The 16,601-nt window shown below is 40.0% G+C and overlaps 1 protein-coding gene across 10 annotated transcripts in view; it reads left to right on the top strand.

Annotated features, from left to right (window-relative positions):
• The window catches only part of NEK1 (NIMA related kinase 1), a 209,798-nt gene that overhangs the window by 53,667 nt on the left and 139,530 nt on the right, over positions 1 to 16,601 (top strand). For 7 of the 10 annotated variants that reach the window (XM_077477191.1, XM_077477190.1, XM_077477187.1 and 4 more), the window contains 4 exons: positions 203 to 322; positions 4,150 to 4,252; positions 14,142 to 14,225; positions 15,238 to 15,321. In XM_077477191.1, coding sequence (XP_077333317.1) covers positions 203 to 322; positions 4,150 to 4,252; positions 14,142 to 14,225; positions 15,238 to 15,321 — 391 coding nt within the window. The remainder of the gene's footprint in view (positions 1 to 202; positions 323 to 4,149; positions 4,253 to 14,141; positions 14,226 to 15,237; positions 15,322 to 16,601) is intronic. The other 3 variants (XM_077477193.1, XM_077477189.1, XM_077477192.1) reach the window with 1 other exon arrangement.

Here is a 16,601-nt window from a genome sequence, read left to right as displayed (position 1 = left end):
ATACTAAACTATATTGATTTATAGTAGATAAGCGCTGCACATTATTTTAATGTTTTTCAATGTTGTGAAGTGCATCAGACGGGTGCTAGCAGCTTGGAGTGAGGAGGAATTTCGACATCCGCTGTATGGACACTATATATAATTTAAAAAAACATTTTTATATCTCCAGTGATTATATTCTATCAATCTCTTTCATCTGCAGAGCTGCTGCATCGGAAGCTCCTAATGGCCCTTCATCTCCTTATCCGTTACCTGATGGGGATGCAGTGAGGAAGGAATTGAAGAGGCTAGAGCAGGTTTCCCGACAAGCACGTGCAGACCGGTCAGTGGTATTAAAAGAGCCATCGGGTGTTTTTTGTTTTACCAATAAAAGTAGAGTGTACACAGCTATGTGTTAAGAGTGCGTTGTTTTGCTCATATATCATGCCCCAGGGCCATTTCAGATTAAAATTAATATTGTCTAATACCTTGTACACACGGTCGGAGAATCTGTCGGAATGAGTCTTATCGGACCGTGTCGTCAGATAATCCGACTGTGTGTGGTATGCATCGGACTGATTCCGTCCGAATCTCCGTCCGACCCAATTTTCCAACATGTTGGAAATATTTCCCGACCAACTGGGCCAGACGGACCTAATCCGATCATGTGTATAGCATTTTCATCAGACCAAGTGCCACGCATGCTCAGATCAAATTCCTACATCAAAGCTATTGGCTACTAGCCTGAATGTAGTCCCATCGTAACCAAATTACGTCATCACGTTCTGAAAGATCGGATTTTTCAACAACTTGGCCCAACCGTGTGTATGCAACAGTTTCGGACACAATCCGTCGGACTAAATCCGACGGGCAAAATCCGACGGATTTGGTTGGCAAAATCTCCGACCGTGTGTACGTGGGCTAAGGCAGGTCATAGATTATTGCAGGAAAAAAAAAATCACTTGATTGCCCCATTAAAACTGTTAGTGTTGAGAGAATCCCTCCTGTAGAGCTACTGTATTCCCCCAGCGGTGGGGGGGGGGGGGGTTGTGAGGAAAGCCGTCCCTGCTGGTAGAACACAATGATTATTGATAGTGGCTATAGCTTCTGGCAAAAATCACACTCTAGAAATCTGACATGCTGATTGTACCCGATTCAATCGATGTATTTACTTGGATACAATCAGCCTGTCCCCATGGATTGATCACATCTCAACTGGTTCCTGAAGAACTGGTTGAGATTCTACCCATCTATGGCTGTTTTAAGGCATATGGGAAAAGAGGGGAAAAAAAGTTAAGGAATTTTTAACCACTCTTTCTTTGTTTGCCACTGGAACTCATCCAGGAAGATGCTTTTACGATGCAACAGGAGCATCCTCATTTTACTCAGTGTAAGCTATGATGTCAGTCATGTTTCCTTTTGTCGCTATGGTCCACCTGTCCCACTGTAATCTCAAAAGCATTGTCAACTTTGCAGACATTGTAGTCACTTGGACCTACAGCATTGATGATGCAAGGAAGGTAAGGCTGCCAGCCCTGTCACTGCTTTTAATCTGTCTCTGTGCTGTCCATATTCAGAGAGTGACATATAGCTCTATCCACAAACACCCTGGTAGTAACACGTGGCCTCATTGTGGTAATGGGATATGCTGGTTTAGCAGGAGCTTGTATGTTCTATATAAACAATGTGCCAGCCCTGCTGTATCCATTTAACCCTCAATATCTCATAGCCAGGCCAGCTTAGGCTGGTGGCCATACACAGTGCAAATTTATTTTCTGCAAAAGTGGGTTGCATGATTCCGCCAACAATACAGACTGTGCTGACAGGGATATCCCTACCTCCGAGCAATTGACTTCTCCCGGCGGAGGCATCCGGGAAGCCATCCCCGCCAGGAGAGGACAGTGATTATTGCTAGCAGCTATAGCAGCCACTAGTGATCATCACAAGAGAATCAGTTGAACCCATTCAGCCTGCCTATTAACGGTTTGAACCATGTATAGCCAGCCTTAGAACATAAATTTACTTGTTTAACGAAAAATGACTTTGACCCCCCCCCACAAAAAAATATATATCTCCTAGGTAACGCTTTAAAAGCTTCTACAGGTTACCAGTTTAGAATTATACAGGAGACCTGGAGCTAGAATTACTGGTATTGTGTTGTCTTCCTTTAATGATTGTGGTGATACCTCACATGTGTGGTGCGATTGCATTAGGGCATGACACTCGCATTTGCACGCAAGCAGGAGAGGTATGGAGGTGCTTTACATTTTTGTTTTTATTTTGGTTAAAACATTTTATTTTTTACACTTACCCTTTTTTGAATTTTTTTATCACTTTTTGACAAAATCCTTGTCAATTCCATTTACTATGGATTTTAATTATGAAATATTGCACATGAATAGTTCATTTTTTACCACTTGTAGCCTGCATGTAGTCCACTCATTTTACTTCTCCACAACTTCTACTTTAGGGATGAGCTCTGGTGTGTTCGCACAGCCCACGTGCAGAGCCCGCCAGGAAATCGGCAGTGCGCTAATCACAGGCATTGAGACATTGTCCCGATGCGCGGCTGCAGAGATCGGAAAATGCCTCACTGCTTGTGATTAGCGCTGTGCAGTGCTGACTTCCTGGCAGGCTGTGCGAACACGCCCCAGCTCATCCCTATTCTACTTGGTCATTTTATTGCTATGCTGTAAATACTCTGTAATTTTATTTTATGCTATCCAGAACACATGCTAAATTGAACAATCTAAATAGCACTTAACAGGTAAAAAATTAATAACATTGATAAATAAATTTATACATTTTAACAACATCACACAGAAGACTCCAAGAGTGGATACATTTTCCATACAGCCTGTTTATTTAAGGAAATAACAACATATATTTTTGTCAGATAAATTAATATTTTCATATGCAGGTAGAGTTCTGGGCTCCTCGCTGAATATCCTTTTCTGTTTTAATTTAAAAAGGCTGTTAATCAAGCCCAATATCTTAATCTGAATTTCACACGCACAAGTGAATTAGTTTGGTCAATTCGTTTTCCCCTTCCCTCTATACGACCTATATATGAAGCTTCAGTGAGCGTGTGACTGAAAGGGAACAGCTTCTGCCATGCTGTTTTGAAAAACACCCATGGTATACTAAATACATTACAGAAAAAAGATCATTTATAAAATAGCCGATTTAGCACAATTTGATTTGGACTTCTCTTCTGTTCATCTACTTTCCATTTCGTTGATAAAAGTACGGTAAACTCTTCTATTTTGGAAAGCATTCTTAATTTACAGCATTTTTTCACACCTGCCTAATACTTTTGTATACAAATTCTGCTTTTAGTGGCTCATTCATAACAGGTAGAGTGTTATTGAAGCTAAAAGGTCAAATGTTGGGCAGACGTATTCCTTTTTTTTAATTTATTTTTTATTTTTTTACTCCCATGGTATTCAAACAAAGTCCTTTTTTTATATATTCATGATCAATTATAAAATCTGTGATTTCTAATGTGGTCCTTTATTTTATGTTTCAAGCTCTCTTACAAAAAATTTTTATGCTACAAGTGGGAAACCAAATTTAACAACACTACAATCTAATAAGTAGCACTACACATGCAATGTAAAAGGTATACAGATAAACCATATTTCCAGAGCTGAACTGTTCAATGAACCCAGATTGAGCTCAGAGGCGAGTATAAAGATGTCAAAAAGGGGAAAAACTAAAGTATTGATAAACACAAGTCCATTAGCACAGTAGAAAGTAGTCCAAAAACATAGCAGCTTGTTGGTAACCATAGAAAAAAAAACTAATTTGGGAAATCCGATAATGGGGTCGGGCCAGCGGGCACCAGCCCATGTATGTGATAAGCCCACACGTGAGGATCATATGACAGATCCATCTGTAAGAAACATCTTCAAAAATCCTCTCAAATATTAAAGCACATAAAGTGCATTGAACAGTACTAGAAATTATTTCCTTTTTTTTTTTTTGTCCTTTTTTATATTTCTTCTGTTGAGTTTGCATATGATGGAAATTTTCTATCCAGTGCTTGTTAAGTAAATTCTACAGTTACTTTACAAGTGTTGTGTTTTTTTATTTTTTTTGTAAGAATAATTGCTTCTGTTTAAAATTAATGTTATGGATGTTATCTGACTATATTGTTGTGTGCTTCAGACATCGAGGACATATGGCCGCTGAAAGAGCAAGACAGGTTGAGGAATTCTGGGAGAGGAAGCAGGAAGCCATGCAAAACAAAGCACGGGCTGAGGGACATATGGTATGGAATTTGGTTTGTGCATTATGGTGACATGTTCTAATTAATAATTAGGAATGGGGTGTCTTAAAGATGTTTTCTAGCGAATGGCTTCCCATTTTAATCATATTATTTGACCACTGATTTTTAGTTATAGTATAAGTAAATACTGCAGCAAAATTGTTTAAAGAACAAATTAACTTGTATTGAAGTTGTCCCCTACTCCTTCCCCTCTCCTGTCTTATTGTATACCATATCAAGTTACCTTCAGACCTAGTCCTGGAGATCTTCAATGGCTCTACCTTGAATTACACAGCCTTTGCATGGAAAAGGACCTGGCTGAGTCCAGCTCAGGAAGCTGCATGCCCCACTAATTCCTATGGCTGGGCCATACTCAAGGTGTCCCCAGCCGTCCAGAAGAGTATGACTGACTCCAGCCATAGGCATGAATTGGACTTTCAGAAGGCAGCTGGTAAGATTTTCATGCAAAACCTGATTAACAGTAAATGCCTCCAAAGTGGGCATTTAGGATGCCACTTCACTGAATTAAAATGTCTCCAGTGTTGGATAGAAAGAGGTGTAGGTTAAATTTATTGATACCCCAAACTTTTGTTTCTTTTCTATGAGGATACTGTAGAACCCCTATTGGGAATTTTTTCCCTGTTGTCCGGGGCTTCTTTTGTGAGATATTTGCTCCCTTTCTGTGCTGGGGATAATCTTTTAGCAAACAGGAAGTGAGAGAAACTCTGCAACAGGAAAATGGACAATGATAAAAAGCTGGCATGTTCTGGCCTTTCCCTAATTAGTTTTAAAAAGAGAATCTTTTCACTTCTGTCTGTGTTCTGTGACTTCGGTAGAGAACTTTGCCCTTACTTTGGTTTTGGGGGACTCCAGACAGGTTGTGAGGGAAAATCTGCAACAGAGAAACAGACCACAATGAAAAGCTGACAGAAGTTCTTCATTCCCCTAATCAATAATAATAATAAAAAGAAATACTTCTGTTTTGCTGTACGGGAGACAACCTATTTACCAGACAGAAAATTAAGGTTTATCTCCCACTGAGCCTCTGATTGCAGTAAAATCTGTCTGGAGTTTTAATCCTTCCCAGCTCAATTCAAAACTTAAAGGAAAAACGTTTTGGGTATGGATACCCAAAAACTACCACAGTATTATCAGATTTCAGATTTTGGGCCAGTTCACACCAGTGCACGTGTTCCCATGTAGTGCGCTTTGACAGCCCATAGATATGAATGGCCCGCAAAAGGCACGGGACCGTATTTATTTATTTTTTTGCACCAAACCGCGTGGTACTGTGGTAGCATGCGATTTAGTTGCTGCAAACACACTGACTGCTATCTGTGTTTGGGGTGCCTTTAACATTGGCACCCGCATGCAGTTCATAAGGGCAGCGCATTCACCTGGGGTGCAGGAAACATACATGGAGTGCCCCTTTCCTGCGCCATGTTTTGGTGTGAACCTGACTTTTTTTCTTTGTACAGTAGTCTGTACATTTGCTGTTTGTTAATGGGCAGTATGGTTGTACTACAGTATTCACACAGCACATTGCCTTCTTAAAACGGTGCATTTATAGGGTGTTTTTTTTAACTGCAAATTAAGGGTGGACAACATTATTAGTTTTGTACCAGTTTATGCAGTATATACTCGGGCAACATTTCTCTTTGGCAAAACTGAGACGCTTCCATTATTTCATTTCAGGGTTTACATGAAACAACTTTGGATTAAATACAAAATATCAGCTCAAGGGGTTGACACAGCAGTTACTGCCTTTTCTTTAACGTTTCTCCTAAAATTGTTTAGCTTAAGCTCTTTTATGGCTTTAGTATATAAGGAGATGAGGGTAATTAGTGTAGTGCCTTATTTGCCTTAAAATATTTTTTCAGTGCATGTGCTTATATAAAAGCGAGTTTACCTGCATCTGTGTTCCTAACTAGTTCAAAAGCTGTGTTATTTAAAGAATAGCATAACTTTTGATTTCCTGCACAAGCAATCAGGCTGCCCAAGATAAGCCTTCATAAATGCTTCCTTTCAGTAAAATATCTGGCTCCACATAGTAAAATTTTATTACACTCTGCATGAGTGAGACTAGTCAGCATTTAGCTAGGACCTTCCTGATCTACTTAAGGTGACCCAGTGGAAGATAATAACATCTGTACCCTCTAGTGTTTCCTTTTGAGAATTGAAAAAAAAATGCAGACAGGTATAGGTCACAGCATATATTGGAATGCGTTGTTTAAAATGTTACCTTTTTTTTTAGTCTAGTCCTCCAGCAATAAAAGCAGAAAAGTATTGTCTAATACTTTTTGCTTTAGAGCTGGCTGCCCATATTAGAGTGCCCAAATTTCATCTGGAAGGGCTTAGGTTATGCTCAGAAATACATGTGCGGAACACCACACACAGCTCCATAAACCTAAGTTTTAGTCTGAGCATTTTGCTTTTGATCTTAGTTTCATCCATTTGTACCAGTAGTCTAGATTTTATTTAACCTATCCGAAATAAACTAAAAAAATCAACAGAAAAGTAAGGGAGTAGGAAGAGTTAATTAAGACTGATTGGATAAATCTGTGCTGATAAAGGCATTAAATATGACATTTTTATTTTTGGTTTGTTTTAACTGACATCATATGCAGATTGAATGTTATCCGTTTTATATAAGTGAGAGAGAACTACAACAAATGGAATTTGTTTCTCTCTATCCCACATCTGTTGCGATGGGGAGCATCGATGAGATCAGGCATGTTTGGACACAGGTCTGAACCCACCTTAGCTATCCCACCAGGAAGCTGTCAAAGGCAAAAGTGGCGATGGATGCATCGTTCACCATGCAGCCGCACGTAAATATGCCTCTTGATTATGTGAGGCTTTATGCCTCTGCCACCTATTACTGGCTTTCAGCTTTGATGGCTTCCTAGAGGGATAGCTCAGGTGGGATTGGACTTGTGTCTGAATATGCCTGAGCTCATTCCTACAGGGGAGAAGGAAAGAGTGTACTACACATGTCCAATACATTTTAAATGACTTTTTTTTATTTTTATTTTTTTGGGCATATGTTTCTGGTTAAGTAAACAGGGTAGTGTGAGGTATTCAAGAGGCTGGCAAGCTGCACAGTTGAGTGTATGTCATTGTTGGTGGCATATGCGCATTCTGGTACTAAGTAGCTTTATCTTCTACTCATGCGTTTTTGTACAGCCAGAGCTGAAAGGTATCTGGCTACTTGGGAGTTGAGCAGCCTGCTACTGATTTTCATTTTTTTTATTATTATGCTGCCTGTCAACAAGCTGATTATATAGAACAGTACAAAATAATATAAGAACAACCAGTTATTAGCATGTACATCAAGGTTATGAGGTAAATAAGTGTTGGGCTACAAATATTACATTTTAACTAACTAGTATTGGTGTTGCACTCATATATTTGCACAGACTATTAGCTGAGCACTTACCTCCATAACCTTTTATGAATTGTGCAAACACAATTTTGTGCATGCAGCAACCTGTTAATTATTATTTTGTTTAATTGGTCACTAATTGTTTTAGTCACATTTTGTGAGTCATTAGTCTTGAGTTTGTAGCGCAGGAGTTAATTACAAGCGCACTTAATAGCAGTACATGTTTAACATTAAACATAACGTTTTTAAACTGTGCTCTGGCTCCTTTAGGTTTATGATATATACTGGTTTCTAGAGGTAGAATAGATCACCCTTTCCTATACTTTGCCTAGCTGCCAAACAACTAAATGAGATATCACACAGACAAACAATTGAGTACTGTCCATGATCTTCGGTCTTCTCTCCTCCTTGCCTGGTCTTCTGGGTAATGGGACGCGCTGTGTTCTGGGAACTGTGTGTTTCCTAACACAGCACATCCCATTCACACATCGCTGCGTGACTCGCGCATGCACAGTAGGAAACGGGCAGTTAAGCTGCAAGGCTCCACTGCCTGTTTCCCTTAGTGAGGATGGCGGCGCTGGAACCCAAGAGCCGAGGGATGGGTCAGCCTCGGGCGGCCGACATCGCGGGCGCCCTGGAAAGGTAAGTGTCATTTTTAAAAGTCAGGAGCTACTTTTTTATTTTTATTTTAGCTGCTGACTTTAAAAATAAATAAATAAATAATTCCCTGCTGGGACACCCCTTTAAGACAAACTCTGAAGGGAAAAAACTGCAAAAAAATGAAAAAACAAACTTGTGTATTAGTACCGCTTGGACCTTGAAGGAGTCACACCCTGAAAGCTTGTCCTGAAAATTTGGATGTTAGTGCAAATAAAAATAAGTATCACGGACAGTACTCAATTGTTCTTGTTGCAAGTACACTAAAATGGCTACAGTCACCTCAAGCACCCAGACAGGGAATGCCTGGTTTCAGTGAGCTGGCCAGCTCCCCGAATCACATTGTGAAAAAAAGCTGTAAAATAAACATGTTGTAGCAAAGCAGGAAGCAGAACCTGTGTATATAATGAGTATACAGTATATGGTTGCCACCATGAGTGAATATATAACTACATGGCGACATTTGCTGCCAGTGAAGGTGCTTGTCTCTATAGCAGGGGAGAGGGAAAGGAGATTTTGTAAAGACAGATGGAGGACCCAAAGTTGAATGAAGAGAATTATAAAGTAGGTTATGGCCATCTAGAGGTAGTGCTGGTTATAGTAAAATTAAAAAAAGAGACGGTGAAGAACTTCCCTGGAAGGATGGGGGGGATAAATCCTGTGGGGTCCAGTCAGCTAAGTATAGCAGTGGCGGCCCATTAAAGTGATCATCTGTAAAGTAAAGAACTGTCCAGAGTAAGGTGATCCTCGTAGGTTATCCATGTGTCCCAGATCTTCATAAATTTGGAGTGAATATCGGCGAGTATGGAGAAAAGTATCTTATGGGCCATAGTACCCACAAGTTGCTGCTTGATCTCTGCAAAATTAAGAAACACTTTGTGCCAGGCACTGGCCAGTGTTTGTCAGACTGCCGGGAAGACAGATCCCACCAGTTTCTTCTGGACTTTAGTCAGGGACGGGATCAACTTGTGTAGTAAGGCTTCCCAGGGGTTGCGAGGGGAGATGTTCAGGAACGGTCTGATCATTATATAAACTGAAAATTTCCCTTTTGACTACAGAGGATCACTACTTTACCAGATGAATGATTTTTTTTTTCCTAATGCAACATACATTTTCCATCATTTTATGATTTGTAAATAAAAAGATCCTTTTTTGAAATTATATAAATAATAACAATGATAATAGATACTACCTCCCCCAACTTCTCTCTAAAGCAGTCCTCAAAATACACGATGTATAACTAATGGTTTTGGCTCCACAGCCAACAGTATAATTACCTAAATTGATACTGTACAATATGTACTCCAGATGTTTTCACAAAGTTTACCATGCATCTTGTACAAGGATCTGTCCTTCACATGCATGTGACTTCATTGATACAGGGGTCAAGAATTTGAATAAAAAAAATTAAATATCATAGATCTTAAACCTTTACACTACACTGTTCAGTTTGGCTCTACACAAAGCACATAAAAAAAAAAAGCTTTGTGATGTAATGGTTTATGTTGATCTATGTATTATGTACCTAAAGGACAAGCTCACAAATATTACAAAAAACAACAACTTGTGCTTAGCCCCCTAAATATATTAAACTGGACTACCCCTCCCCGGTTTATTTACCACCTCCTACAGCCATGGCCTCTTCTGCAGTCTACAGCCCAGTAAACACCCACAGTAAAATTCCAATGCTGGGCTAACTGCCTGTGGCTCCTGTAGTGCAGGTATGTCACTCCTAAAGTGACACTAAGCTTAATTTAAAAATAAAAAAATTATATTCAAGTATGTATTTTGGACTTAAAAAAGTACCTTCTATTGCTCTCGGCTTCCTCCTCTGCCTTTTTCTTTTCTTTTTTTTTCCTGCTGTGATTAATCCTCCTATTAAAAGGGGGCTATGTTTGTTCTCCAGGATCCAGGAAAAAAAAAAAGCATAATATTATTCTTGATATCACTAGAAATAAAAAGCCTTGGAAAATTTGCAATAACTTCATCAGTATCACCAGCAAAGCAGCTTCATTATTATCCCATTAAAGAAGAAGAGAATGTGAGCTGTATTTTGAGATTTCATAATTTGCCACGTCCCGAATATTAATTCTCCATTAGGCTGGGTTCACACTGCTGCGGGGGGAGATCCGGATGTGATTCGCACCGCAAATCACATCCGATCTCCGTAGCGATGCGAGTCCAGCCATACAGATAGTATGGCTGAGTTCGCATCGCTCCCGCAGCAAACTCGCACGGGACCCTTTTTTTGGTCCGCAACAGAATCGGATCGCATGGGGGTTCACACCATGCGATCCGATTCCTGTGCGAGTCGGCAGATCGCACTGCGATATGCGGACGGATCTGGGGGTGTCATTAACATATCATTGACACTCCCAGCCGTCCGCATAGGGCAGTGTGAACTGCCGGCGGGAGTAATGCGATGCGGGAAAACGCCGCGGATTTGCGGCGTTCCCGCATCGCAGCGGTGTGAACCCGGCCTTACGAGTGCTAGTTTACAAGACCGACTGCTTCTGGCTCATCCTTGCTTCCGAGCATGCGTGTTTTGCACTTTGGATTTTTGTCCGACTGATTTGTGTACACAAGCTCGGAAAATCCAACAACAGACATTCTGTCCACTGAAAATTTTAAAACCTGCCATCCAACAACAATTGTCATCGCACATTTCCCATCGAAAAATCTGATCGTGTGTACAGGGCTTTCGATTAAAACGGCCCATTTGGAGGGATTCCTATTTCTACCTTTTTTAGATTTTTCTTTTCTTTTTTTCTTTTTTTTTTTACTTTCAGTCCGCTGGCTGACTGAAAAAAATCAAACAAACCCTCTATAGCCAGCTTTAGACTTTAAACTTAGGTTTGCTTATTGAAGAGTAGAGCTTCATCAGTGTGACGTCCGCTAACCATTATCCTGGAAGATGGCTGGTGACCAATCTCTAGTGCTTAACTGCAGTGGAGAAAACTAACCAGGCCTTGCTTTTGGGCATGGTTCCCTCAGATTACAAGGCTGTCTGAGCAACATTTTTCAGATCTTTAACGTTAAAAACGTTTAAGCAGCATATTTCAACAGTGTGTATTACTTCAGTTCAAAGACAGGATTCCGCTGCCCATTCACTGAATGTGGTGCATTGTGGGATTATAGCTTGGTGTGTTCTGTATATGGTGGAGAGATGGCTTGCTTTTTTTTTTTTTTTTGTTTCTTTTTTTTTTTAATAAGCAGAGGCTTCGGTTACCCTTTGCAATGCCGCAAGACAGGCGATGAGCACAATATCCAGTAGCTGTATGGAGGGGAAGATTAGCAGAACGAATTTGTTTGGTGTTGTATCCCAGAAAAAAAATTATAGTAAACACCAGATTAATATGGCTTTATTTTAGTTAGGGATTACATTAAGATTGGCTTGATATTATTATTATTATTATTATTATTATTATTATTATTATTATTATTATTATTATTTTTAATTCTGTTGATTTTATTCTACCCCTGGCACTCCATCCGGTTAATGTTAAGATGAACTGCTGGGTGAACGTTTGCATTCTGAATAGTAGTGAAGCAAGGTTTCAGCTTTAAGTTGATAACATCTATGCTGATAGCTACTTTTGTTATCAACTATTTCATTAAAACCAATAAATATAACAATGTGTAAGATTTAAATTATGGTCCATTTCTGGGAAAAGTCTTGAAAATGTTGCTGAGGTTATATAAAAAGATCCCAGTCCTTTGCTCAGCACGGTCATCTGAGCTGTTCATTGGCCTTGTATGATGGACGATGTGCGGAGGAATGCTCTGGGCCTCAGTTGCTAACAGACAATGACTATTAATACACCATTCTGTACTGGCTTCACTTCTCCTCTTCGGGATTAAATTATAAATAATTACCACATCAGAGTAGCCAAGGGAATCTAATGTTCATGGTCCTGAATGTTTTTGCGGCATTTTTCCTACATTTTCTATCCTTTTGTGGTTGTTTTTAAGATTTATTCATTCAGTGTTCCTCATTAGTTATTCCGAACAGTCTGTAAAGCTGCCAATGCTGTGTTAGTCAGCCTGTCATATCTTCTTACCACCTAAAGTGTGCTATGTTTTTTAATATTTTTGTTGTGTTTTAATATTTTTGTTGTGTTTTGTATCCCATTTCTCCATATGTATATGGTGATCCAGTGTTGCATAGTTTGTGGTTTTTATTTGTAGCTATTTTTTCCCTAAAGCCAGAGCTCAGCTTATAAATAGCATTCAGCCTCCCAATGTCCTAAAGCTTATAGGAACCATATGATGCTATTACTTTTCAGGCTACTAAATGCTCATAACCTCCTGAACTGTATGAGACAATCTCAAAAGGAGCTGTCTGAGTCATGTGGCTTATGAGCCACAAGAGGAAGATGACGGCTATAGAGGCTAGGAGCAGGGAGGTGAAAAATTGTAGATTTCCCACATTACCTAATCAGTACCAACTCGTAGCATTAACTATTTATACATCTCACATGAATATGTAAGTGGCGTTTTTTAAAATCTGTGGCATTATTCCCCTTTGTCGCATGTGGCTTTTACTATTTAGAGCCATATGATATATATTCAAGTCTTGTTTACCATGGCTCCTTTCTTTCCTTCATGTTCCTCTGTGTTTAGTTGAATAAACCACAGTACAAACGGTTAGACTGATTCTATAGCAAGGTGTCACACAGTCAGGGTTCATGGGTGATTATAAATCATTTAAAAAGGTATTCTAGTCTGAAAGGGACGTGTTCTTGGTGGGTGGCAGTTACATACCTTCCAACTTTTTGAGATGGGAACGAGGGACACCTATTAGCAAAAGTATGTAGGCATAGGACACACCCCCTGTCACGCCCCCTAAAAGGAGAATTCTACAAAACAAATGATTAGTTAAACCTACAAGTGTGTGTTTGTTTTAATTATTTTTTACCACTACTATTCCCGTATACTGGCTTTTGAAATTTTTCAAATGCAATTTAGAAATTGGGTGAAAGGAAACGCTCTTTGTAAGATAAAAAGTGCATTTTATATACAACTATATAGATCAGACCAAATGAGGGACAAGTAAGGAAAGAGGTACAGAGGGACTTTGTTCCAAATCATACTCCATCTTCCCAAAGCTCTACGAAGTTTGGATGTGAAGCAACAACCAGCTGGAGACTGGTTCAGAAAGTCACAAAAGCACTTTTGATGTGATCATGCAATAAATAATCTGCTTGGATGCCACTTTGTTGATCCATGGTGTGCTGGCAAATATCTTTGTTCCAAATCAGGGACAGTCCCTCAAAATCAGGGACATTTGGGAGCTATGCAGTAACAGATATGTACAGGTTTCCCCTGAATTAGTACAGAATAAAGTCCCACCTAGCTTTCATTTATTTTCAGACTCTCCGGTCTGTCTATTTACAAAGCAGTGAATGTGACTTTCACCAAATCTATGTGGGGGAGAATCAATTGATGTCATTTAAAACACATGGACCTGGAAGATTCACCTGCGGAGATTGTTTGCTGAATGTCATACTAAATATGCCCTCAAGTGTCCTGTTATACTCTCTATAGGCATTCAATGATCTGCTCCTATGATAATGCCAGCTTATCTTTACAGCAAATTGAGCAGAGTAGTAATGAAATAAGCTGCAGACTGAATGTCCCTATACATGAGCCCTAAGGCGGGCTGTATGACAATGTAACCGCTGCTGACATATTCCGATGTTGGGTATAGATCACTACAACCAGTCTTGGGGCAAAAAATAAACATAAGTGGGTTGCTTTGGAAGAGTACTTCTTATTTTATTTTTTTTAAAAACCCTTTTTAATGTAGTCCCCACCATTCTTACACTTCATACATTACATGGTAAACAGGATGCACTGTACAGTCTGGCAGCTATCTATGGAGGCAGGCCATATTCTTCAGGAGGAGGGAAGGCCCGACACAGAGAAGAACAGGTAGGCTTCCCGCATGCCTGAGCCTCTTCTAAACATTCTTGCACTGTTTTTCATGACTAATCGTATCCTTTATTTGCATGTTCCCTGTGTATTCTACCTAACCCATAGAGGAAAGCCATAACTCATTGTCGCCTGGGGTTCTACCTCGCCTCCTAACCAAAAACACAGATACACCTAAGTACACTCTACACACATGGGCTGTGTTTTTCCTTCCTGTCTGAATCACGCACCTGTGTCTGACATATTTAATTTTTGCTTTTGAATGAGACTTGCATCTAAACCCAGTATTATGCACCTCAAATTGTTGGTGGTAATAACCTGCAACAGTGTGCTGTCCTGCTTGAATGCTACTATGTGATTTGTAATGCTACTAAGTGTTTGCCATTTGAATTGCTTTCTGTACTATACCATTGCAGCTAGTTGAGTCAAAAATCCCCACCTATCCATTGAGATGTATTTAATTGTCTTTCATCAGTTCCAAAACATTAGCAGTTGCATTGGAATAGTATTTAATGCAGTATGACAGGTGTTCAGCTCAAGGCCCCTTAATACAAGATATATAGGATACGCACAGTCGTTCTAACAAAAGAAGTGATAAACAACCACTGGCATCCAATCAAATTTTAAATTTCATTGGTTTACACCAGTCAGAACAATGAAAGGGGCTTGCTGATTGGTTGCTAAGGCTAACTTTTTTGCATATTTATCGTAAGTTAAAGCTTCTCTAGGATTTATTTCTCTACTTGTACTACAGAAAGGTCTGCAATATGGTAATATGTTATCCTTTAATGGACTTGGTTATGAAAACAAATTGAAGGCATTTAAAATTTATTCTAAATGTTTGACTGGGGAACTGTAAAATAGGCATATTTTTGCCATTTAGCATATTGTTACCTTTAGGCTTTAGGTTTAAGGTTCTTTAGCTCTTCAGAGGCTAATTTTTTTTATTTATTTTTTCCCCATATATATTTTATGACTTGTTTTTTACAAGTTTTTATTTTAATCCTATTAGGAATATTTAGCAAGACTCAGGCAAATCAGGCTCCAGAATTTTAATGAACGGCAGCAGATCAAAGCTAAGCTGCGTGGAGAAAAGGTAAGCACAGTAAAGTGCCTGTATGCTGAGTTTTTTTTCTGTATTGTAAATGTTGGATTCTGTGTCACTGTGTAAGATAGTGACAGGAAATGAGCAGTTGGATTAGAGTGGGCCAGAATTTGGGCCGAGGGTCGAATCGGACCAAATCACTGGAAGGCTTAATATTTTTTTTTTTTTTTTTTGCAAATCTTTTTATTAAAGTTTATGCAGTAAACAACAGCAAGCAAACTAACAAACAAAAAAGAACACATACATTGGTCACGACTACAGTTACAGGCGTGATGTATACAGATTTGTAATACAAGACAGTTTGGTACATACAGAATATGACGGAGAGTCTAAGGCACCTCATTGGCCACCGATAGCTGACTCCATGTGCAACAGGACAACTTGGAGTTACAACACGCTACTCAGACATATGACATTTCCACTGGTGCAGTTTCCTGTTTACTAGCAAAAGGTAACTTGTTAAGTAGGCTGCGGGTCAGAGGCTGTGGAGGCGTCAGCCAGCCAGCTGGACCAGACCTTGTCATATTTTTGCGGGCAACCCCTATTAGCATAGCAGTCTTTGTAAAGAGGCAGGCTGCCGTTGACCAATTTTTTCCACAGGGAGAGAGGAGGGGGAGTTGGCTTACGCCAGCTGAGGGCTATGGCCTTTCGGGCGTAGAAAAGGAGAAGCCCAACCAGGGTGCGTCGCGCCACAGTGGGAATAATATGATCTATCAGGCCCAGTATGCAAATTTCTATGGAGGGCTGGAGCGATATGGAGGTGACCTGTGTAATGACCCTCAGTATCTCCTTCCAATAGTCGACAATGGCCGGGCAGGTCCAAAAAATATGAGTGAAGTCCCCCGGTATTGTCCCACAACGCCAACACCCCGGGGGGGGGAGGCGGGGTTCATTTTGTGCAATCTATATGGGGTGAAATATGCTCGGTGGACCATCTTAAACTGTATTAGCCGGTCTCTCAGGGAGACCAGGGATCTGAAAGGGAAGTCCCACATGTCATCCCAATCATCATTATCAAAGGTGGGAATGTCGCGCACCCATTTGTCTCTGAGTTTTCCCAAGGTAGGGAGGGAGGTCGTTATCAAATGGGAGTAAAGTTTCGAGGTGGGCTTATTTTCACATCTGGACGTGAGGAGGTCCTCCAGTGCGGACTGGACAACCTGGGGGGGAGACCCGGAGAACTGGCATCTGAAGGCATGGGAGAGTTGTAGATATCTAAAAAATAGCTCCGTGGGACGTTGAAGTCAGAAATCAACTTGGGGAATGGGGCC

The sequence above is a fragment of the Lithobates pipiens genome, unplaced genomic scaffold, assembly GCF_037356315.1.
Source record: "Lithobates pipiens isolate NorthernLeopardFrog02 unplaced genomic scaffold, aLitPip1_a1.2 Scaffold_13, whole genome shotgun sequence".
Taxonomy (NCBI): domain Eukaryota; kingdom Metazoa; phylum Chordata; class Amphibia; order Anura; family Ranidae; genus Lithobates; species Lithobates pipiens.
This window is presented reverse-complemented; position numbering and strand designations above follow the sequence as displayed.